This window comes from Leuresthes tenuis, unplaced genomic scaffold (assembly GCF_036924035.1).
Source record: "Leuresthes tenuis unplaced genomic scaffold, fLeuTen1.0.hap1 SCAF_4, whole genome shotgun sequence".
Classification (NCBI taxonomy): domain Eukaryota; kingdom Metazoa; phylum Chordata; class Actinopteri; order Atheriniformes; family Atherinopsidae; genus Leuresthes; species Leuresthes tenuis.
The window spans coordinates 38,214,755-38,240,219 of NW_027325358.1; the positions used below are offsets into that span (position 1 = coordinate 38,214,755).

Consider the following 25,465-nt stretch of genomic DNA (forward strand, 5'->3'; position numbering starts at 1 on the left):
GGGGAGTGCAGTCTTTAAATAAGAAGTGAACAGGTGAACTCAATCAGATAAATGAGGGAGGGATAGAAGGTGAAAACTAGAGCCAATTGATGAGAAGGAGAAACGGAAAAGGAAGCGATGTAAAGGAAATGATAGAGGTGATGACAGAAATGTAAAAATAAAAGGAAATAAGGATCTTTGCTACAGTGAAAAACAAACACAGTGTCACCTCTGCCATGTCCAGTCTTGTAATGGACGAACACAGGCAACATGCCTCCCCTACGGAAAACTGAGTGTGTTACACCTGCGTCAGTTTTTCCTTATCAAGTTATCAAATTACAATGCTATCAATATATCAATGCTATATTGTTCTTTTTACCAGTTACTTTCATTAATTAAAGCAAATTACTTAGAACCTGATAATGTTAAAACAATGCATTCTTTACTTAGTGGTCTTTTTTTAACTGTATTTGTATAACCATTACACACCCACCCAATCTGTCTTCTTTTTCTCCATCCTGACCAGTGTTTCTTGGCAGTGTGTTGGTCCAGAACACAGGCCAACATTCCAGATCCAGATGATTTAATTAAGTCCTTCATATGACTCAACACAGAAATATTTTCTGGGTGCAGTTATCAGGTTGAGTGGAAACGAGAAGGATAAGTCAGAGCATATCATCTATCTTATTATCACATTTATTTCAATTCAATTCAGTTTTATTTATATCGCTCCAAATCCAATTAATTTAATTCAAAATTGGTCCAATTCATTCATGTAGAGCCAATTCAAAAACAATTTTCTAGCTAAGGAAACCAACAGATTGCACCGAAACTTGTCTTCAGTCCAATCTCCCGTCCTGAGCCTGAGGGACTGTGGAAAGGAACGACTCCCTTTTAACAGGAAGAAACCTCTGGCAGAACCAGACTCAGGAAGGTTGGCCATCCGCCTCGACCAGCTGGGGTTTGAGAAGACAGAAAAGAGGGAAAAGAGGGGGGAAAAACACCATAACACCATTCAAAGGATACCTGTTGGAACAGGGAAACACAAGTTAATAACCACAATAATGTCACATGTCATATGAGAAATTAAAGGAGGAAAGGTGTGACATAACAGTCAAATGATAAATTCTGGTCAAAAATAACTCCAAGGTTCCTCACTGTAGAACTAGCAGCCAAGGAAACTGGAATCTATCAGATAAATATGACTTAAACCAGCCTAATGCAGTTCCTTTAATCCCAATAACATGTTGAAGTCTCTGTAACAGAATGCTGTGATCGATCGTATCAAATGCAGCTCTGAGATCCAACAGGACAAGCACAGACACAAGTCCGCTATCAGAGGCTAAGAGGAGATCATTGGTAACTTTCACCAGTGCTGTTTCTGTGCTATGATGCACTCTGAATCCTGACTGAAACTCTTCAAACTGATTATTTCTATGTAAATGATCACAAAGTTGAACTGCAACTATTTTTTCAAGAACTTTGGACAAAAAAGGGAGATTGGATATAGGTCGATAATTAGCCAACACTTCTGAATCAAGAGTAGGTTTTTTAAGTAAAGGTTTAATTACAGCAACCTTAAAAGTCTGAGGTACATATCCTATCAACAAAGACCGATTGATCAAATCCAATATGGAAGTATTGATTAAGGGGAAAACCTTCTTGAACAGTCTGGTTGGGATTGGGTCTAACATACAAGTTGATGGTTTAGAAGAGACTATTGCTGTTGTTAGCTCAGAAAGATCAACTGGACAGAAGCTGTCTAAATACAAATCAGGTTCTAAAGATACTTCTAAAGCTGCTCTACTTGATGATACATCAGTGATAATAGTGGGAAGGATTCCATTAATCTTCTCTCTGATAGAAACAATTTTATTGATGAAGAATCTCATGAAATCATCACTGCTGAGAGTTAAAGGAATACATGGCTCAACAGAGCTCGGACTCTTTGTCAGCCTGGCTACAGTGCTGAAAAGAAACCTGGGATTATTCTTATTCTCTTCTATCAATAATGAATAATAAGCAGTTCTAGCTTTACGAAGTGCTTTCTTATACGTTATTAAACTATCTTTCCAGACTAATTGAGACTCTTCTAAATTAGAGGAACGCCACTGTCTCTCCAGCTTTCTTGCAGTCTGCTTTAAAGCAGCTGTGAATTATACCAAGGAGCCAACCTCTTCTGACTGATTACCTTCCTTTTCAGAGGGGCAACATTGTCCAGTGTTGTACGCATTGAAGCTATAGTGCTGTCAACAAGAGAGTCAAGTTCTACTGGAGTAAAATTTAGGTAGCCGTCCTCTGTCATATCAGCACATGGCAGTGAAGAAAAGGATGATGAAATCAACTCTTTAAATCTGGTTACAGCATTCTCTGTTAGACACCTTCTATATGTAGAATTCTTCTCAGAAACCGTGTAGTCAAGTAATGTAAATTCAAAAGTTATTAAAAAATGGTCAGACAAGACAGGGTTATGAGGGAACACTGTTAACTGTTCACTCTCAATGCCATAAGTCAGCACAAGGTCAAGGGTATGATTAAGGCAGTGAGTAGGTCTGTGAACACTGAGAAAATCCAATAGAGTCTAATATAGAATTAAAGTTAATATTTAGGCTGTCATTTTCAACATCTACATGAATATTAAAGTCACCCACTACAATGACTGTGGTTCGAGGAACCACAGGCAGAGGATTTGCAGTCAAATGTGGTCAAAGGTAATTGATAAAGACAAACCTGATAGAGCTGTTCTAGGATTCAGAGATGTGTGTTATCATAACCCATTACAAAAAAGCAAAGCTTTCTTTTGTTGTGCTAAATTTAGAGAAAGTACAGTTCCTTCAAACATGTTGCCACAACACATCTGCACATGAATAAAAACTTGTCAGGCATGCACACAAACCTACACACACACACACACACCCACACACACACACAGAGCTCAGTGACCACTTGCTAATAAAGTTCAACCTCTGACATTCAGGGGTTCAGAAGACCACATTACAGCCATTTGATAACATTCTGTTCTCCCATCTCCCCTTTCTTTCTCGTATGGCATACACATTATATAATTGCACTTAGTTATTTTGGAATATTATTCTGCAGTCTAATTGCCAAAATGTGTTAGTGCCTGACATAGTTTGTGTGCAGTCAATACTGGCAATGTCCTCACATGCCATAAAGGCCAAGGCCTTGCTTGCAAGGAGGCACACACAGTCAAGCTGAAGCAAATTAATGATATGGATGATGTTACTTTCAAAAGGTCAGGGTTATTTAAGATGTATGCTTCCTCAGAAGAAACATTAAAATGAAAACACATGATCATATCAGGGGATTTAGGTTAAATCACAGTCAGACTGAGGATTTCTGAGGGGGTAGGATATGGTGCTCTCATAAGGCAGGCCTAGTCCACAGGAACACAGGTATTTTTAAAAAAAGACAGAGATATAAGGAGTTCTCCCCTCCGTCATCCACATGGCACTGTTGAATTCTACATCCATAGGGAAACACATGATACAACAGTACAACATAAGTTCCTGAGTGACAGATAACTGTACATACACAGGACCTAGGTGGACTCTTATGTCATTTGACTGCTGCAATATTTCCAAACCCTTTATGGGCTGTCCAAAACAATACCCTGGAGATGTAATCTCATGCCATGTGCTAAACTGTGCAATGTGCACAAAACGTGTTTTTCAACACTGAATGGTGCTCACATTATACTAGTTTCCTTCTAAACGTGTAGAAAAAAGTGGTTCTATTGAAGCAAACAGCACTGTCCGCAACATATGAAAATTCTGTGTTTTGGTTTATTAGTTTCTATGTCATGTGGTGTTTTGTATTCTATTTTTTTATCCTGTAGCTCAAGATACCACAACATAGTACTCCACATACAGGAAAAATGAGAGGAAATTTCTGCCCCAGCACTAAACTGGTTTGAATCCTTAAAGACAGAGACTACTGTGTGTCCTCAGGTAATCACACATCTGAGTGGACTAAAATGGCATGTGGAGCTGCCCATGGTTAAATTCTAGAACCTCTTTTTTTCAACATTTGTATGCTCCCACTGGTTTAGATCATATAAAGCAGCAAAATATACTACCGCTGTTATATGGACGGTACACAAATCTACATCACCATATCGCCTGTGAATTCTGATCCCTTACAAACACTCAGACAAGTAAACAACTGGATGTTCTGGAACTTTATCCAGTAAACAAAGACAAAACATTGTCTTTGGGAGAATGACCCACGCAATTATCTTCAGTAGACTGGTGTGTCTAAAACATTGAAACAGAATAGAATAGCCTTTACTGTCATTATATATTTCCAGTGCATACATATAGTGAAAATCTGATGCCACTCCTGCTGGTGCAAATATGGAAAAAATAGAAAATATATAAAAGAAATACAAATCTTCACAAGAAAAAAAATAGAAAATAAAATAAGATAAGAATAAAATTAAATCGGTGTTCTGTAAGACCAGAAAAATGAATCACATCACTCCAATCCTGAGGTTTCTACACTGGCTTCCTGTGCATCAAATAGACCATTTTAAAATACTGCTGTTGGCTTGTAAAGCTTTAAATGGTTCAGGGCCAAAGTACATGTCAGCTCTCCTGATACATAATGAACATTCAAGACATGTCAGGTCATCAGTAACAGGTTTACTTTGTGTTAGAACTAAACATGGAGAAGCTGCTTTTGGTTTTATACGAAGAGCACCAGACGGACGCCTACCTGCAGGACTGCATCAACGCTTGCTTATTACAAACGATAAGCCTTTCCGTTCACTGCTGAATTTAATTAGTTCATTTAATTGGCTTAATTACTGTGATCAATCATTTACACTGCACATTATCTTTTTTTCCTTTATCTCATGTAAACTTTGTTTGAATGCTTTTATGTAAATGCTTTTTTATGTAAAGCACTTTGAATGACCTCGCTGTCCTACACAAATAACTTTGCCTCGCCTGCCATTGACAGTTTAGCAGAGCCTATAGCTCAAGTACATTTTAATGGCTCCATCAGTCTGTCAACGATATGGCATACATTCATTCAGATATTGCTCAAGTTTTGAAAGTGGCATGTAAATGTTAGCACATAGTGAGCTACTCATTGGCTGTTACCCTCAACCCTGTTACCTTTCATCCCTGGAACTTCTCGTTTGAGAATGGCAATAAACTCTTTGAATCCTTTGAAATGGTTTGTAGATATAAAAACATAGATGCACTGTTTGCTATTGAGCTGTGACTTTGCCATACTGGGACAGTTAATGTTTTCTTATAGCCATTTTGGCTAGGTTCGGCTACTTGACGTTTCCTGTGAACTCGGGTATTGATAGCAATCAGTACTGTGTACCTTTCAAGTTCAGGTTACTATCATAGGAATGTCACATTTTATTCACCTGAAGCACAGTATATCTGAAGACACTCTAGGAACTTATGTCATCCACTTTCTATGAATGGCAGCAAAGTTTGACTGTCTAGCTTTCTCACTGAGGTAATGCAAATCTATGAAACATGAGAAGCATAAAACAAGGCCTCATGATCTTATGATGAACCACTAAGTTATGAGAAACCAAGCTTTTGGCCCTTTGATTTGCCAAACCAACCAGAAAGACTGGAGAGACATTGAGTTCCAATGAATCTAACATAAGCATTCTTGAATTTATCTAGTTTATCTCTTTTATTGATTTATTTTTCTTTCATCTATCTATTTTTCTGATTCGATTTGTGGGGTCATAAAACTGGAAGCCCACTATACATCAGCTACAAACTACACTTTTAAAGCTGTTTTTGAGTGTTAAATGTTGATGTCATGGTCAGTTAGAATCTGGTTGTGGTTTAAGTCAGGCTTTTGGTTAGGCATTCAGTTGGTTAGGGTGGGTTAGGTTACGTTGTTCAGAGTGAATGGAAGTCAATGTTCTCACACAAGCTCGTGTGCATGTTAAAATACTTTGAGCTCTTCGGTGCCCTTCGGTGTCCCCGAACGGTAAAAAACAAAAAAGGATGCTTTTCAACATATTTTTAGAGGAGAGTTTGAACAGGTTGCCCAACTTACAAATAGCCTACACCGCAGCTGTGTCTGTCGCGCACGTAGATTTTTGTTCTGAAGCAATACTCTTGTTTTTTGTTTGTTTCTGTGTTTTTAAAAAAAAAATAATGTAATCAAATACAATGCAAGACTCAAAATTGGGAATATGACGTGATTCATAGTAATGTTATATCGGTTGGATGTATAGAGATTTATTCTGAAAAACCTAGACGGAAGTATGTCCTGATGGTGCTGATGGCGGACCACAGGCTAACGGCAACGGGTTGAAAAACAGTCAGGAGCGTCCAGTATTACCTGAGACCCTCGTCAGCTCATTGTGAAAGGTATTTATTGACTGTATTATGAACACGCTAAAGGTACGAGTGTCCATCATATGTTAAGGAAGTGTTGGTAGCAAAACTGTATCGTGGCTAATATTAGCCAGCCACTCAAAATGGCTGGTATGTGCGGGGCTACTGAGGGCGGTCCAGTGTTCCCCAACGGACGGAATGATTTATCTGAACATATACAGTATTTCTTTCATTGCAGTTTGGAATGTCGTGTATATTTAACTGCGCGGGTGAGTTGAAAAGATAAACTGCACGTTTGTGTTTGGCGTCCTGGAAAGAGTTGAAAGTTACGCGTTCACACTCGTTCCAGTCAACCACTGTTGTGGAGGCCTGTACCTCATCACGAGCTCATGTATGCGCGCCATGCAGGGCTCTCGTGCAGCCATTCAGACAGTGTAGTCGTGTTTCTGCGGAACTGGGTCTAACCTCAGCATGGTACAGCAGAGTCTGTGTACCGGGGCAGAGACCTGAAATAAGTGTTTCTTGAAAAGAATGTTAAAATTGAAAAAGTGTCATTCATATGCCAGTGCTCCATCATAACGGACAGAGCTCTTTTTTTCTTTAAACATGAATCAAACTTGGATGTCATTATAACCTGTCATTAGAATGTCATTATAACCCTCATGGTGAGAATATTCCACCTTGAACTGGTGTTGTGGCTTATGTGAGCACATGGAACCCGTGCATGATTTCACGTGTGCGACTGGTAACAGCTGATCAGTCTGAATGTTAGACCTCACTGCTGTCAGCCTGTTTCGGCCCTCCTGTTCTCCACTTGCAGCTTTCTGTTGGAGCAGTCCTCACTGTGTTCATTTGTGTCTTTAGTGATGGACTCGGGCTGGGGGACATGGGGAAAAAGTCATATCACGATATATTTTTTACATTAGTCGATAAATATCCAGTTCATAACTTTCAGCAAACAGTTGAACGCCTTATTTTCCACTGTGCTTCTTGGTAGCATGTCTTTTGCTAAACAATAAGCTACTGCATTTGTAATATCACGGTGTCTCTTAGATTTTTTTTGTCATGCGGCATGACGATGGACAAAGCAGACTCTACTATCTTTTGTTGCTGCTGCACAGGTGCTGTTATTGGGGGAAGATTAGCACTTGTTCCGGGCTGTGTTTGGAATCGTTTGCATTCTCCGTGCTTGTACGGGTTGTGTCTTCCGTCGTTTTTTTTTTTATACGGTTACAGCAGCACAGACAAACACGCCACGACTAGCTGCTGGCATGGCTCTATTTCAGCCATTAGTGATTGGTTCAGCGCGGGCAACTCTCGTTGTCATTGGCTATTTGTATTGTCTGTCAAAACATGAACGAATGTAATCTGTCAAAAAGTATATTGACCATGGCTGTGTCCAAAATCACTCCCTAACCACTATATAGTGACCAGCCATTTTGTAGTGGTGTCCGAATGTTTAGTGATTATTAATGTTCACTATATAGTGCTCTGAATGTATCCCACAATTCACCTCAAAATGTAGTGAACATCAGATGAGCAAGATATCCCATCATGCAACATTTGGGAGTGAGTAAAAGTTATTTTTTGAATTGCTCGTCGTTAGCCGTTGGATGACAGGCGCGAAACAAATTCGTCACGAAGCCAGTTTATTCCATTTTTATTTTATGACACATTTCAAAACAAGGCAATTTAAATGGCTTCTTACATTCATTAAAAGAAAAAGTGTAAAACGAACAGCATATAATTAAAATTTTCAGTTGGTTACAGAGTAACTTGCTGTTACTAATGAGCCCAGAGAATAAAATAGGCTTAAAATACGATGTAAAAATTACAGGGCAGTAATCAAAAGCCTCTAATTTAACAAAAATGCAGTAGTAAACAGGAAAGTATTGTGTGAGACAACATTGATGCGGTACGTTTTAATTGCACGATAACAATGATGTGATTACTGGCGCCGAGAGTCGTGTCCGAAAGTATCTAAAATATTTTTCTGTTGAGCTCACTATATAGTCCACTACCTTTAGTTCCCTGAGTAGGGAAAGAGTGAGTGATTTCGGACTCAACATGTTTCGTATAGCTATCGAGGAAAAGTTATTCCTTGATAGTTATCGTTTTATCGCTCAGCCCTATGGTGGACTGTACAGCCTAGTTTATGCTTCTACACCGTCGACGTGCACCCCTACGCCATAGCGGACCGCCAGGGCTGAACATCATTCCGGCAGTTGCTTTTTCCAGTCTTCATGGCTGAATATGGTGTATATTGTTCATCCAGGTCCTCAGTGGGGGAACCAGTGTTGTAAATTCACCCGTTCAGCCTCGGCCGGTCGTACAGACCACCCCCGCAAACGTCTTCTCTGTCGCCTGCTTCAACATTTGCAATTTAAGCATTTGGTCTTCATATTGATGAGCTCCAGCTGCAAATTCAGCTGCTCCACCTCGGTTGTCATTGGTTACTGTTGTTAACTGTGACCGGAAGAAGAAGCAAGGATTCGGCCATAACCCCTGAAACCACACAAACACACAGCCACACCCCCCTACTGGCATGGTGGTGAACTGCAGAGCAACGCAGAACTTCGACTGCTCAATGACGGCGTCACGTCCTACGCTGTCGACGTGACTCACATGCATAAACTAGGCTGTAGATGGTGGGTCTCTCATCCAGAACCTGTGGCAGATGGAGGAGGTTCATTTGTTGCCGGGACTGATGTCAGCTGATCAAAGATTGCCATGACAAACTGCTGTCCAAGACAGGCGGGTTGGGGTCTGTACATAGGATGAGGGGGCAGTTTGATATTTTGTCACAAATGACTTTCTAATGACCAATCACAAGCTGAATGGCATGTTGTATGAAGTCTTTATGGATTCTATATGCAAATTAGTTGTCACATTATGCAGAAATTGCTGAAGCTTTGTTGCTTCCAAAGTCCCATTTTTGGTCTTTGTCTGGAACCCTAACCCTGGGACAAAGCTGACACATGCTGCTTAAAAGCCTTCTTTTTGCACATGGAGTATCTGTTTATGCCTGCTTGTTGGAGAAAGAGCTGATGGATGTTGGTTTGCTGTTATTCGTATTGGGAATGTTAACCTGCGTGATACAGATGAAAGAACATTTGCTTAAAGTTGTTTGGATTGACATGATGAAGTCTGCACTGTTTTCACCCCTCAGCTTCACCTTGATTGGGTCACCCAGGTCAATGCACAGATCGCCAGATATCTGGCAGACTGAATGTTAAATATGAATTTTTTTCTTATTATATATTTAGAAAACGATGACAGTTCCTCATTATTGTAGGGTTTGGTGTCTTTGATGGTTATCTACTGTATTTTGAAAGGTCAGTTGCTGCTTTTTACTGATGCTACTGAAGCCAGGGAGGACCGGTTCTAAGGCTGCATGATGTGTATAGTGTTCTGATATGTGCACGTCCCATACAAAATGGATCGAGTGTTTTCTCATGTTTATGCACATGTCACATACATGTATGATTTCTTTTTTCTGCATGACCTTTTTTCATGATTAATCAACAAGTGAAGATTGTGAATTAGTGTTTTTGTCCGTTTTTTTCGATGAACAGCTGCAAATTCTCTTTTGTTAGAGACGACTCAGCCGCCTGACAGCTCACAGACTTGAAGCCCCTCTGCTAAGACGCTCAGTTTCCTCGGGCAAATTGAGACCCAGCCTCCTTTCAAGCATCAGTCCACTTAGTTATTGATCTCTGCTTGAAGTCTCTTCTGCCTCCCCCTGACTTTCAGACTTATTTCTGCTTCACCCAACCCTGCTGACTGAGCAGTGTTGGAAGAGGATATAAGACTCCATCAATAATCCATAGTGATGGTCCTTTAGTTAGAGACTTTTCTGTGGTGTTTGATCATTTAAAACTACCATATTTTCTGAACTATAAGTTGCACTTTTTTTCATTGTTTGGCTGGTCCTGCGACTTATAGTCAGGTGCGACTTATATATGAAAAAATATATAATTGAACATGTTTTTAAATGTTAATTCATACTGACTGACATGAACCAATGGGTAAACATTGCTATCTACAGCCGTGAGAGGACACTGTAGGCTTGTGACAACTATCTGCTGCTCCTGCACCGCTGAAACATCAACTTGGAGACAACTGAGAAAGAAAATCCTATTCTGCAGATTACAAACTGCTGGTGGTAAAATGTGCAGCTGAAAACGGTAATCGAGCAGCAGAAAGAAGGTTTGGGGTGAGTAAGAAACTTGTGAGGGACTGGAGGAAAGCAGAGGTTAATCTGACAGCAAAGAAGAAAATAAAGAAAGCTAATCGTGGGCTGAAAGCGGGACAGCCAGAGCTGGAGGAAGGGGTCCACAGGTGGGTGCTGGAACAACGTACTGAGGCTCGTCAACAGTGCAGTTCCGTCTCCACGCCCTGGTCGTTGCCAAGGAGATGAACAGAAATGAGTTCATGCAACGCAACCGCCTCGCAATCAGGGCAGGGACAGCAATGTGTCAGAAACTGCCAATAACTGTTAATGTGTTACGTTATAACAGTACAAATCTTCACTTTTATTGTTCAGCTCAGTATTTCAGTTTCCCAAAGGGATTAATAAAGTTGTCTATTTTTCCAGTCCAAGCAGTTTTCTTACAGGGAAAATAAATCATTTCCAGTTTCAAACAGGTGCCAGGTTGGTGTCTAACACTATCCTACACACTGAGGATACTTTTCCTTCAGAAACATCAGCATGTCTGCTTTCTGCAGTATTAAGCTGCAGTAACATTGAGATTACTGCCGGTTTTCGCTGAACGTTACCTGTTATAATCCCACACTCTGCGCCGTCCTCGGTGCTCTTAGATGAAGCCGAGTCCAGTGGTGGACATTTTGAATTATGCTGTCCACAGGCTGACTTGAATGCTGAGAGGAGGATGGCTGCGGTCCGACCTTCTTGCAGTCAAACACGGAGCAACTTTCTGCTCTTTAATGGATTTTTGTGCAGGTCAAATAATGAATTAAATTAGTTGTGTTGCTGGGCTTAGCAGTGATGACTTTTTGGCACATGTTGCATTGCGCACTGTTGGCGTCGATCTTAGTGAAATGGAGGCACGCTTTAGACCTCGGTGGCAATGTTTAACCGGTTCCACACACACATATGAACCCGTCTGTGGGCGTAAGCACATTTTCCTGCAGGCGGCAAAGTGTAACGTTCATACAGCCAATCGAGAGCAGCACGATCAGTTCTTGATCACGTGATTAATCTCTGGGCACCGAAACTTGGCACCAAAAGACGAGGCATGTTTTGATACTCGGTGCTACCGAAGCATTTCGGTCGGTGCCTTAAAAGAACCGAAGTTCGGTACCCAGCCCTATACGTTAACATACCGCTCACCTATCCAGCCTGTTCCGTGTGCGATGGGGGAGTTGAATAATTTGCCTTTCCAGATTAAATGGAATTTAATTTAAATTTCTTAATAAATGCGACTTATAGTCTGGAAAATGCGGTAATTGGATAGCATCAAAGTTCAACTGTGCGATAACTTGTGGGTTCTATTTATTTCAGTCTTTCTGCAAAATGATGCTAGAATAATGAAGTCTTTCCAAATAAAGCTATTTTAGGTAATCTCCTGAAAGTATCTTTGTGATAAAGCACTACAGTTGGGAAAAAGGATTCCAACGTTTCCTTGTTTTTCATTCAAACAGCAGGTCCTTGTTGGGATGGGTTTGTAGAGAACACGGCAGGTTGAGTAAAACTGATGTGAGCTGGGTTTTGCCTGTGTGTGATCATGGTCTGTGAGCTGAGCCCCCCCCTGCACACTTGCAGCAGATGTGTGTTTTCCTGGTGCTCTGTAACTAGCTGTTGTGCACTTGATACAACAGAAACCCTCCTGCTGTCACCTGCGTGCGTGAACAGTAACTGGGGAAAAAAGGGGGCTCAAATTGTCCTGATTTTATCCTGAAGATATCAATTCTTCATGTATGAGAATGGCTCATTTTCTTGTTGGAGGTTTACCAGCTTTATGCAAATGCAGCACAGTAGAGGTGTTTAATGTCTGTTCTGGGGCGAAGTCGTTAAGTTTTCTAATTTAGAAGCACTGGAATGATCTCATTTTACCTGCAGGATGTATACTGTAAAAAATGCCATCATTTGACTTATTGCCCTCTGTAATGTTGAACAGTCCTCACAGGTTAGCAGATACTGCTTTATGAAATGTTTCTTTCAGGCACAGAGGGTTAGCCTCGTGCAAAGCCTTCTTTTGGTTATTAAATCCATATTTTCTGTTTGGGTTTGTCATGCTGTTGAGTTAATTGTTGTTGCATTAACCATAATTAAATTTCCATCCCAAAAGAAAGTTACCTTGTCTTTGGTGCACTGGACTACACGAAAGAGATCTATAAGCTGACTACACTTCTATTTAAAGGAGACACTGCGAGCAGAAAGGACTGACAGCGTGTTAGAGCGTGCGTTGGAAAAAGAGGAAGACTTTGACTGAGAGCTACTTTTGAAATGACAAACTGAATCTTGTTTATTGTAATAGTATATTTCTGCTTTTCACTTCAGCATCACCGTGCACACAGACAGTAATTCTCACCTTGCTCCTACCCTTCGTTCGGAGCGGAGTGCAACACTTTCCATCGCCAACCGTACCCGAGGGACCCATTTCATAGTTGGACCTGTGGCTGCAGTGACAGCTCTCCGACTTGCTCAGATTGAGACTCGGACACAGATCGCTCTCCAGCAGCTTGCTCTATTAGCGTCCATCATCATTGGCCATCAGTTGCGCAGCAGTGAGCTTGCAATACTGTTGCCTCCTCACCAGGCCCTCCTGAGTCTTTTAAATAGACAGCAGGTGTCGGCTGTGAGGTTAAACGTCAACCGCAAGAACTCAACAATCACACGGCCGAGTCTGTCAGCTGCCATGTATCAGCAGCACTCTCAGCAACAAGGGTCCCAGCCCTATCCTAACGCACCCATGCCTTCTCATCATCAGTCACCTGCAAATCAACATCCAAATCGCTCCAGCATGCAGGCCATGGCTTTCCAGTTTCCCCGTCCCACTCAACTTCCTGATGAGCTAGAGTCTGCCCTGGCTATCCGGGGTGCCAGGGACATGGACCACCGTCAACTTGACCACATGAGTCAACCAAACCAAGGCTCAGGATCTGGGATCGGTCAACATGGAGGCTTCGGTCCTAATCCAGTGTCCCTTCCTGCTGATAACCAGCCTGGCCAGCAGCAAGGAGTAGACTGGTCAAGCTACCAACCCCCAACTAAACTGTTTGCCAGTCCTCCACCTAATGCTGGCCATCAGGGGACACAGCAGCAGCCCCAAAGCCGGCAATCCCACGTTGGTGGAGGTGGTGGGGAAGGTCAGAGTTTGTACACACCTGAGAGTGCAGGGAGCATCTTGGCTAGCTTTGGACTTTCAAACGATGACTTAGAAGTGCTGAGTCATTATCCTGATGATCAGTTAACTCCGGATACTTTGCCGTTTATACTTCGGGACATTCAAATCAACAAGTCAGGCAACAAGAAAACTGTGGCTTCCTCATCCTCATTTTCACGCAGCATCCGTGACATGCCAGCACCTCCTTCCTGCACTTCACGCTCTCCCGAAGTACCCAGCCTTCTTACTGTTACACAGACGGCGGGTAAAGTTATTGACTATGGTCATGCCAGTCGGGGACAGGATGATAGCAACACTAGAGAGACTTTCAAAAGAGAGCCACTCTCCAGTGAAAGGACAGTTAAGATGTACCCAGCAGTATCGTCATCAACAGTTCCAAAAGTGGATGAAACTGAAAGACGACAAGTTCGTTTAGAGCACAAGGAGCCAAATAAACATGGAGACAGGGACTATCGCAGGACAAGCAGCGAAAAACACAAGAGCAGTCGCTCACCAGGGAGAGAATTTCCACGGTCGCCCAAATCACGTAATTTAGACAGAGACTATCGGCACGAGGGTTCCAAGCCAAGGCCCTCATCTGAAACCAGGAGTGAGGCTTCATCAAGACGATCTGTTTCCTCTTCATCTGGCTCAAGACCACACGGCAGCAGCAAGAAGTTACCAACTCCTACCATGATAAGTGATTTTGCTGCTGTCTCTCCAAAGGTGTATCCCCATACCTGCTCCCTGTGCAACATACAGTGTGATCAGGACAAGGTGAGTGTTACACCATGCCCTTGTACAAATGTCCAACTCTTACCTTAGAATGAATGCCTTGGATTTTATTCAGTGACCTCTCCTCCAGGTAGTTAAGATGTCATTCCGTCTTTCATTATCATAAATCAGTGCTACAATATAACACGGTGTCTTTAGAAGCATCAGCTTTTTAGCATTAAGCCATATGATCACTACGATTGATCTACTTCAGAAGTTGTCAGAGCATCACATGTTGCAAATGGACGTATTTCACAGCAGACATTTTGACATGTAACCGCAGGGAAACAACATGCTGAATAAATATCACAAAGCACCTGTTGGCAACATGGTGACACTTAATACATCCAGTTGCAGAGCCCCCCCTGAGTCCAATGAAATAACTAATACCCATGCCCAGCCGCTGGTTTCCCAGCTTGCACATCGGTGATTAATTTCCTTCCCTTCCTTTATTAGTTCCACCCGGCTGATAACGGAGGAGGTAATGATAAGACAACGAGCACACTTTAATATGACAGCATGTTTCAGAAGCGTCATTTTAAATTGTTTCGCTCTGACTTCGACCTGTTTGAGATGGAGCGTACCACCTTGGTTCGAGGTGTCATATGTATTTGATTTGGTTCAAGGCTAATGGCTCTTATAGTGAGCCTCCATGATGGCGTGTCGAGATGCGTTTCTGGCTACAGTGAAGAGGATCGATAGCAGCAGATAATGATCATTGAGTAAAGAAAGGAGAAGCATGCGTGATGCCTGCTCTTCCAAAGCGAGGCTCTTTTCTTCCCACATGGAGAGAAATGATTGTCTTGTAACATTAAAAACCAAAACTCTTTTTCATTCAGCGCCTGGGTGTTAGTTGCTGTGTTGTCATCGTAACACTGTTCTACTCAGGTTTGCTCATCATTGCTCAAATAAAGATTTGCTTTGAGTCAGTAAAACAAAGCAGGCTTTAAACATTTCTGATAAAACCTTTTCTGCAGTCAGAAGGCAGGTTCTGGTGAATTAAAATAAAGTTGAATTTAAACTGCAAAGTGAGGCACGGAAACCTTCCTAAACGAACTTCTGATCAAACCTTTTGACTGTTTTCCAATAACGAGTTATCCCTAATTCCATCAAGTGTGTTTGCTTAACCGCAGAGATGCTTCCTCTGATTCCCCCGATCAATTAAATCAATATGACACTGTAATAATATCCGTCTCAACTTTCCACTATTTCTACAGTATGAACAGTTTAATTCTCGAAAACAATAGTAATTAAATGAACTTGCACAGTAACAGCATATGTGTTGGGTTAAAATTCTACCCACATCGCAGGTTTTAAAGCAGTCCTGGTATTTTGCCGTTTTCTGCTGTTGACCATTTCATTGATTAATCTCTTTGGTTCTAATTTGTAGTCAAATGATAGAATAAGTCAAACTGACAGTAAACTGAGTTATCGTCTTTAAAGAAGCCTTAAATCTGAGACTTTAGTTTTTTCCGTTGCTGTGAAAACAAGCACAGAAAAACTGAAAGTGTACTCTGAGCTAATCCAGCACTGGTTGTAGGATTGTTAGTCATCCTCTGAAATGATGACGTGATTGATTTCACGAAGAAATGAACTGAGTTTTAAGATTGTTTCTGGTTTATTGTCAGTGTAATCATTTGGAATTTCACAAAGCTGACTGTGACTTCTAAAACTTTTCAAGTTAAAGCCAGTTGTAGAATTTGGAAAAGCTTATAAATTCAGACAAAAGAGCATAAACACATAATTTCTGTCATCCTCCAGCATCTCCCCGGGTACATGAACACTCACGTGTCACGGTCTGCAGCTTTATTCATCTGAGTTGTTCAAAGTTGTTGTACAATTTCCTTCATTTATTTAGCTTAATGGTAATGATATTTTGATACACTATGAATTCCATCTAGCAAATAATGGTGTAATCAGTGTTTTTTACCTTGGAAGCCAGCGTTTTCCACGACAGGCTTCATTTTCTGGTTTCTGCATTGTATTAACGGTGAAGCGTCACAGTTGCACTAAAGATGGTGGAACATGGGCCGAACATGAAACATGTCTGCATTATGTTGTGTTTCTGCTGGCAGGCAGTAAGCAGAGGAGTAAAGAGCTGGACCTTTTCTTTGACTTTAGGGGTGTGCATGACTTTAGGCATTGGCACAGAGATCCACATCTTAGATCCCTGACAGTGAGCCCGACTCTCTGGTTGTTTTTATCCATCTGTGTTTCCTCTCCTGTTTCCTCTTCTCTTTTTTCTTTTCTTAACTCCAGGACTGGATTGAGCATATAAACACTGTCGACCACACAGCTGCCTGCAGAGACTTGCGCAACAAGTGAGGACACTTTAAGAAAGCTTTTGCACCTGCGCTGTATGTTTAGTACTAGAAGACAGTAGGAAAAGTATTCTACTTTTAGTTTTGGATGAGTGATCAGAAGGTCTTATTTGAAGATGTTAATTGGAAGTTTCCTTTTGATAACAGCATTTTAGATGAGAATGAAATGTTTATGGCTTAAGTGTGTGTTTGGTGACTCTGTAAACCACAATTTGCCATCTCACACTTTAATTTATTCCACTATATCCTAACTAACAGATAACTGTGTGTGTGTGTGTGTGTTTTTGAAGGTACCCTGGCTGGAGGCCAAATCTACCGAGGTCAGTTGCACCCAGTGGGTGTCACTTCTACCACTTGGCTCATAACATTACATAATAGTTACAATTTTGACAACCAAGCATGGAAAGCAGTTGTGGTTGTTATTTTGGATAGCTTGTATAAAATGCAACGCGTTATGTAAAATTGAAAGTAATGTAAAATGTGTTAATTCCAACATAATTTGCTCTCCATTCAGTTGTCTATATTTGATATGCAACAACAGATATTTGCTATGAGATGCTTGTTCTGACACGCAGCAGACTTTATTTACAACGATCCAAAACCTTAGGAAGCTATGGTGCGAAGGCAGCAAAAAAACAATAAAGTGAACAAAACTTTACCAGTGCCAGTTTTAAGCTGGCTTTTTTCTTTCTGAGTGATGTCAGGGGTAACACCTGTAACTCTGAATGTTGTTCTTTTTCCAGTCGGAGTGGACGATATGGAAGCCGGGCTCTGTGGGATCCCAAGGATGGCTCTCCATTCCATTCTGCATCTCGATCCCTATCTCGTTCTCCGAGCCCCTCACAGGGCAGACATAGGGTGGACAGCCATCCTCACAGGCCTCACGGGAGGCCTTACTCTACCCACCATCATCCTCGTTCCCCTCACTACACAGGTAGACTTCCTGCCAGATGAAGGGCTCAACTACATATGGTTCTCCCTCAGAGTTAGAGTTGATAAACAAAACTCCTGAGCTAATTTGCAGAAATTAAATTGGACCCTATATGGACTTAATTAATTATATTACAGTTCAAAACCTTGATTGAATGTACTGGTGATATGAACACCAGATGTCAGACATACACTTAATTGCCAAAAGTTTTGCTCATCTGCCTTTACACCCATATGAATTTAAGTGACATTCTGTTCTTAATCCATAGGGTTTAATATGACGTCCTATAAGTCATCCCAAAGGTGTTCTATCGGGTTGAGGTCAGGACTCTGTAGGCCAGTCAAGTTGTGGAAGATCCACACCAAACTGGCTCATCCATGTCTTCATGGACCTTGCTTTGTGCACTGGTGCGCAGTCATGTTGGAACAGGAAGGGTCCATCCCCAAACTGTTTCCACAAAGTTGGGAGCATGAAATGGTCCAAAATCTCTTGGTATGCTGAAGCATTCAGAGTTCCTTTCACTGGAACTAAGGGGCCAAGCCCAGGTCCTGAAGAACAACCCCACACCATAATCCCCCCCCTCCACCAAACTTTACACTTGGCACAATGCAGTCAGATGAGTACCGTTCCCCTGGCAACCGCCAAACCCAGACTCCTCCATCAGGTTGCACTGTTCCTTTGCAAATCTGAAGGCCACATGAAGTTTGGAGGTCTAGCAATTGACTCTTCAGAAAGTAGGCGACCTCTGCGCACTGTGTGCCTCAGCATCCGCTGACCCCGCTCTGTCATTTTACGCGGCCGACCACTTCGTGGCCGAGTTGCTGTCGTTCTCAATCGCTTCCATTTTTATGTTTCTGTTTATGCATTTAGCAGACGCTTTTATCCAAAGCGACTTACAGGTAGGCAGGTAGGGTAAGGGGGTCTTGCCTAAGGACCGGAGGTAATACCTTTCATGCAGGGGATTTGAACCCAGGTCACCCACACGGAAGGTGGAATCATACCACTACACTATCCAGCGACATTTTGTTATATACTATAATATAGTATATTTAGTAATGGGGAAATTTCATGACTGGACTTGTTGCACAGGTGGCATGCTATCATGGTACCACGCTGGAACTCTCTGAGCTCCTGAGAGCGACACATTCTTTCACAAATATTTGTGGAAGCAGTCTGCATGCCTGGGTACTTCAATTTATACACCTGTGACCATAGAAGTGATTGGAACACCTGAACTTAATTATTTGGATGGATGAATGAATACTTTTGGCAGTCTGGTGTGCATTAATTTGCTGAACAGTTCATACATACAAGGAGTTTATTGAATACTTTAACATAACATACATAGGAATCAAAAGTTAAAACTGATGCCCAGGGTTTACAGCTAATCAGTAAATGTAAACAATCTATTTCTGTCAACCTCTGCACTGAAGTTACTCATGTGTTCATTCACTGAGGCTTTCCACTTCTCCTTGGCTGCAGTTCTCTGTTGGCCATTTACTTTTGAGACGATGGCATCATCTTTCAACTCATCCCTACAGAACTGTTCTTTATTATCTATTACACTTGAAAGATACTCACGGCTGAATTGATCAAACAGGAAACATGTGTGCAGCATTGTATATCTACTAATAAACTCAACTATTAAAATTTTTGCTTTACCAAGAACGCAGTCATCGGTTCGCCCACCACAACTCCAACTCACAGAGTCCCTACTATACGCACCGAACTGCCTCCTCCTCCAGAGAGAACTGGCCTGAGAGGAGGAACAGGGGACCGTCAGGTTGGTTATTTACTTTTTTGTGCAGCTGACTGCAAGTTGTACGTTTATATGCTGTCTGTGTGATCCATTTTTATGAACAGTTTCTTAGGAATTACATGAAAGAAATCAAAGGCCCCATGAAACAGTTCATTGAGTGCTATTTTCTTCCTGTGAAACAGGAACTAGAAGGCATTCCAATAACCCCAGTCTGCTCTGGCTGGTCAGCCCCAGTTGCCCTGATTAGGCACTACCAGTGTTATGCATCAGCTGTGCTGAATTTCAATATACTGTAAATTCCAGACTATGAGCCGCTACTTTTTCCCAGAATTTGAGCGCTGCGGCTTATGATACGGTGCGGCTAATATGTTTTTTCTTTCTTTTTTTTTTTTCATGCCGCCAAAACATTTTGCCTCGTAACATTAGACCAATAAAATTAACGAATAGTTCACAGTGGTCAAATTAAATTGCAAGATAAATTTGTCGGTCATTTGTACTCACCCTCAACATGGAAAACAAACAAAGAAATGCATATGATGCAGCTTCTAATTAAAGGCGATCAATCTGAGATGAGATTGTGAGAGCGACAACGAAGAGACTGAAGTGAGTGACTAAGTTCTGAGGCTTTTCAATTCGGACATAGAAGAAGATGACTTTGATGGTTTTAGTGTGCAGGAGGGAGATGAAGAAGGCGATCAATGACTTTTCCTGGTAGGCTACAGTCTTTTTCTTTTTTTTACCAGGCGTGTTACAGGCACTGTTTGGGGGGAAAAAAGACATTTACTCCACGTATTTGTGCGTTAGCGACAGGTATTTAAGTTAAAACCATCGGTGTTACAGGCACTGTTCAGGAAAAAAAGACATTTACACCACGTATTTGTGCGTTAGCGACAGGTATTTAAGTTAAAACCATCGGTGTTACAGGCACTGTTCAGGGAAAAAAGACATTTACACCACGTATTTGTGCGTTAGCGACAGGTATTTAAGTTAAAACCATCGGTGTTACAGGCACTGTTCAGGAAAAAAAGACATTTACACCACGTATTTGTGCGTTAGCGACAGGTATTTAAGTTAAAACCATCGGTGTTACAGGCACTGATTGGGGGGAAAAAAGACATTTACACCACGTATTTGTGTGTTAGCGACAGGTATTTAAGTTAAAACCATCGGTGTTACAGGCACTGTTCAGGAAAAAAAGACATTTACTCCACGTATTTGTGCGTTAGCGACAGGTATTTAAGTTAAAACCATCGGTGTTACAGGCACTGATTGGGGGGAAAAAAGACATTTACACCACGTATTTGTGTGTTAGCGACAGGTATTTAAGTTAAAACCATCGGTGTTACAGGCACTGTTCAGGAAAAAAAGACATTTACTCCACGTATTTGTGCGTTAGCGACAGGTATTTAAGTTAAAACCATCGGTGTTACAGGCACTGTTCAGGAAAAAAAGACATTTACTCCACGTATTTGTGTGTTAGCGACAGGTATTTAAGTTAAAACCATCGGTGTTACAGGCACTGTTTGGGGGGAAAAAAGACATTTACTCCACGTATTTGTGCGTTAGCGATAGGTATTTAAGTTAAAACCATCGGTGTTACAGGCACTGTTCAGGGAAAAAAGACATTTACACCACGTATTTGTGCGTTAGCGACAGGTATTTAAGTTAAAACCATCGGTGTTACAGGCACTGTTCAGGAAAAAAAGACATTTACTCCACGTATTTGTGCGTTAGCGACAGGTATTTAAGTTAAAACCATCGGTGTTACAGGCACTGATTGGGGGGAAAAAAGACATTTACACCACGTATTTGTGCGTTAGCGACAGGTATTTAAGTTAAAACCATCGGTGTTACAGGCACTGTTCAGGAAAAAAAGACATTTACACCACGTATTTGTGCGTTAGCGACAGGTATTTAAGTTAAAACCATCGGTGTTACAGGCACTGATTGGGGGGAAAAAAGACATTTACACCACGTATTTGTGTGTTAGCGACAGGTATTTAAGTTAAAACCATCGGTGTTACAGGCACTGTTCAGGAAAAAAAGACATTTACTCCACGTATTTGTGCGTTAGCGACAGGTATTTAAGTTAAAACCATCGGTGTTACAGGCACTGATTGGGGGGAAAAAAGACATTTACACCACGTATTTGTGTGTTAGCGACAGGTATTTAAGTTAAAACCATCGGTGTTACAGGCACTGTTTGGGGGGAAAAAAGACATTTACTCCACGTATTTGTGCGTTAGCGATAGGTATTTAAGTTAAAACCATCGGTGTTACAGGCACTGTTCAGGGAAAAAAGACATTTACACCACGTATTTGTGCGTTAGCGACAGGTATTTAAGTTAAAACCATCGGTGTTACAGGCACTGTTCAGGAAAAAAAGACATTTACACCACGTATTTGTGCGTTAGCGACAGGTATTTAAGTTAAAACCATCGGTGTTACAGGCACTGATTGGGGGGAAAAAAGACATTTACACCACGTATTTGTGTGTTAGCGACAGGTATTTAAGTTAAAACCATCAGTGTTACAGGCACTGTTCAGGAAAAAAAGACATTTACACCACGTATTTGTGCGTTACAGATAGGTATTTAAGTTAAAACCATCGGTGTTACAGGCACTGTTCAGGAAAAAAAAACGTTTTCAGCATGTATTTGTTTATGTTACCATACGTATTTAATTAAAAGTTTAAAAATCCTCACGTGTAACATCTTTCTGTGTAAATTTCTCATTACAATGTGGACACCTGTGGTTTATAATCCGGTGCGGCCTATACACGTACAAAATGGATTTTCTTTTTAGAATTACAGGGTGTGGCTTATTTTCAGGTGCGCTCTACGGTGCGGAATTTACAGTATATATTTTTTAAACTAACGGGCCACATACTGTAGGTATTGAACAAGAGAGATCATGTTAAACCACTTGATTTGATTCCCTGATGACATTTTCTGTGCATTTTTAATTCAAGGATGAGAAGAGCAGATTGCTTTTGTTTTTGATCCTTTGTCACATTTCTCTAGAACTCAGTCTGTGTGTGTTCACATGAAAACATTACATACTGGTTTGAAAAATATCTTATCCTACCATATGTAATGTGGTACATGTTATTGTGGATTGATTAAAAATAAATATCCTGTCCTTTCCCCCCTCTTTTTTTTGCTTCTGATTTGTGGTGTATGCACAGGGGATTACTCTCGCAGTGGTGTGAAGCGTCCATATGAAGTTTTATCCAAGAACTCTGCTGACGTCAGCCAAAATCCAGCCTCCTCAGCTACAGGACACGGTTCCAAACAAGGACCATCGCAGCCCTCCACAAAAAGCATCAAGGGCATCATGTCGAAGCCTGCAACCAGAACACCCAAGATGGCGAGTCCCAATATATATATATATATATATATGTATATATGTATATATGTGTATATATATATATATGTGTGTATATATATATTGTGTGTGTATCATTTTTGAGTAATTTATTGTGGATTAAATCTAAACAAAATCTGTTGGTCTATAGTCAATTAAACCTCCACCAGCCAAGAAGAAGAAGAAGACCGTGACCCCAGCCTCCCAGCATTTGAGTGTTGCAGATCGTCTGGTTTATCTGACGGGCATCCCACAGGACGCCTCCGAACAGGAAGTTACTGATTTGGTTGGGTCTTTTGGAAAGATTAATAATGTGATCCTCATGCCGTGCTCTGAGGAAGAGTGTGAGAAGGGCCAGGGGCAAAAGGTGAAGTTGAAGGGTCATTGATGTATTTTGATGTAAAAGAGTTCAGATTATGATTCCAAACAGTTGCCGTGGTTTTTCTCTGTCACACATCTTGACTGTGTCCCCTCTCTTATTGCAGGCATCTGTATGCATGGTGAGGGCCGAGGACGCACAAGCTCTGGCCTCCTCTCCAAACCTCTGCATCAGAGACCAGGAAATAACAGCTACAGGAGCCAAGGTATGTGCGTGTGGCATTGTGGCAAATTCTATGCTCATATCCTTTGGAACTTTGGAGTGGCTGTAGCTCAGTAGGAAGAGCAGTCACCTACCAATCAGAAGGTTGGTGGTCCAACTCGGCTTCCCTCGGTCACATGTAGAAGTGTCCATGGGGAAGACGCTGAACCCCATTGCATCCATCTGTGTATGAATATGTGTGAATGTAGAACCTAATAAGATTTCCACATCACTGAATACGGCACAGTTGTGAAATGCTGCAGCCACATTAATGGACAAACGCCCAAAGCAACCACATGATCAAAACCACTGGTCGGGCTCTGTCAGAGGTGTAGAAATGGAGTGCAGGCACAGAGGGAAGTACAGAAAAAAGTGCAGTAGAGGGGGTAAGTGCTATGGTAGGCGGTAGGGATGGAAGGATGTTCGATCGGATCGAAGGGAGGGTCTTGATCTTTTTTTCAAATGGCAATCTTTAAGGTGATCTGGAATTAATTTAATGCCATAAGATGTTGAAGAACTGCATACAGAGCCCTTTGATCTGTGCAACTGAGGAGTGAATATTAAACTCTTAATCACACCCTGTTGTAGGGCTGGGCGATATACTGAAAATTTACTGATACCCAAAGTTACGACTATAACCAAATTAATTTTGCCTATGTTGGTATATTTGGAGTTTTTAAAAAAAAAAAAAAAAAAAAAAGAAGTGTTTTTCGTCTTTTGGCTGTGTAGGTCAGCTGTGTTCAAGTCCCTTTAATACGCGGCACATGTACAGGGTTCCCGCGGGGTCTTAAAAAGTCTTAAAAACATTGAATTTATGAATTTGGAAATAATACCTTAAAAAGACTTGAAAATGTCTTGAATTGTTATATACGGGTCTTAAAGCTTGTGCAATATGTAACTTCTCCGTATCACATTCTCCTCAAAGGTTTCGTTTGTCAACCACTAATATTTTGATTAAATAGCGTAGCCTGAATAAAGAGTGGTGGAACCAATAATTGAGAACGCAGCTGCTCCGGGTCTGAACACGTCACTTTGCGACAGCACGGGCCACCACACAGACACGGACACGATCAACAAGCCAAGCAGAAGCACAACACAAGAAGTTTGTTTTTGGTAGTTACCATTTCATGTTTTACGGGGAAATGTAAATTTAACGACGCTTGGCGAGAAATGCAAGCATTTTGTCACTGGTTAAAACCGGTGGACAACAATGTATTCCAGGCTTTTTGCACTCTATGCAAAAAAACATTCAGCTCGGTACCATGGGCATGAAGGCTTTAGAGCATAGGTGTCAAACTCTGGCCAGAGTTTGGCCCGCAGTGTAATTATATTTGGCCCGCGAGGCAATTTCAAATTAATATTAGAGCTGGCCGGCCAGTATTATACGGCGGCAGCGCTGTAACACCTGTTGTTTTGGCGCGTCAATTAGAACAGAGGCAGATACGCCCCCTCCTCTGTGTCAGTAGCGTCTATGCCAGCGGTTTTTTTGCGCACTCCTTCGGCTGAAAGCCCCGTGCCTCTCCCCCAGACAACACTTCGACCTCAAACCACAGCTGTCACTGTTACCTACCAAAAAATGGCCAAAAGAAAGGCAGAAAATAGAACTTTTGGACCTGGACAGGTGGGAGACAGAATATCTATTTACATATGTAAAAGACAGACCTGTTTGTCTTGTTTGTGGAGCCAACGTGTCAGTAACTAAGGAGTAACTAAGGAGTAACTAAGGATATAATATTAGACGACACTATGAAACAAAACACTTGGACACAGCTCAAAGGAGCCAGAAAGTAAAGGAGATGAAAAGAGGTTTATGTTATTTTATTTTCAAATTTATTAGCCTGTGTAAGAAGCTAATTTTGACATTTACCTCAGAAGGCTGCAAACAGAAAGGAGGCATTAAATTTTTATTTTTATTTAATTTAATATGCCATTGATATATTTTTATTATTACTATTGTTATTATTATTAGCAATTTTGCAGCCTGGACTTTAAAGTTATATAAGCCTTGCTTGTTCGGTATTCATTGTTAAATCAAAACTTGTTGGGTTCCATATTAAAAGGT

At 41.3% G+C, this 25,465-nt stretch overlaps 1 protein-coding gene across 2 annotated transcripts in view; it reads left to right on the forward strand.

Moving 5' to 3' along the window:
* Nucleotides 1-6,229: 6,229 nt before the first annotated feature.
* LOC140304856 (uncharacterized) overlaps nt 6,230-25,465 on the forward strand; it is a 32,195-nt gene continuing 12,959 nt past the window's right edge. Inside the window, exons 1-9 of one of the 2 annotated variants that reach the window (XM_072383652.1) lie at nt 6,230-6,356; nt 12,847-14,449; nt 16,706-16,767; nt 17,058-17,087; nt 17,511-17,701; nt 19,365-19,481; nt 22,645-22,826; nt 22,975-23,190; nt 23,309-23,407. In XM_072383652.1, the coding sequence (XP_072239753.1) occupies nt 13,205-14,449; nt 16,706-16,767; nt 17,058-17,087; nt 17,511-17,701; nt 19,365-19,481; nt 22,645-22,826; nt 22,975-23,190; nt 23,309-23,407 (2,142 nt within the window). In that variant the 5' untranslated portion in view covers nt 6,230-6,356; nt 12,847-13,204. Of the gene's footprint in view, nt 6,357-7,686; nt 14,450-16,705; nt 16,768-17,057; nt 17,088-17,510; nt 17,702-19,364; nt 19,482-22,644; nt 22,827-22,974; nt 23,191-23,308; nt 23,408-25,465 lie in introns of those variants that run through there. The other variant, XM_072383653.1, reaches the window with a different exon arrangement.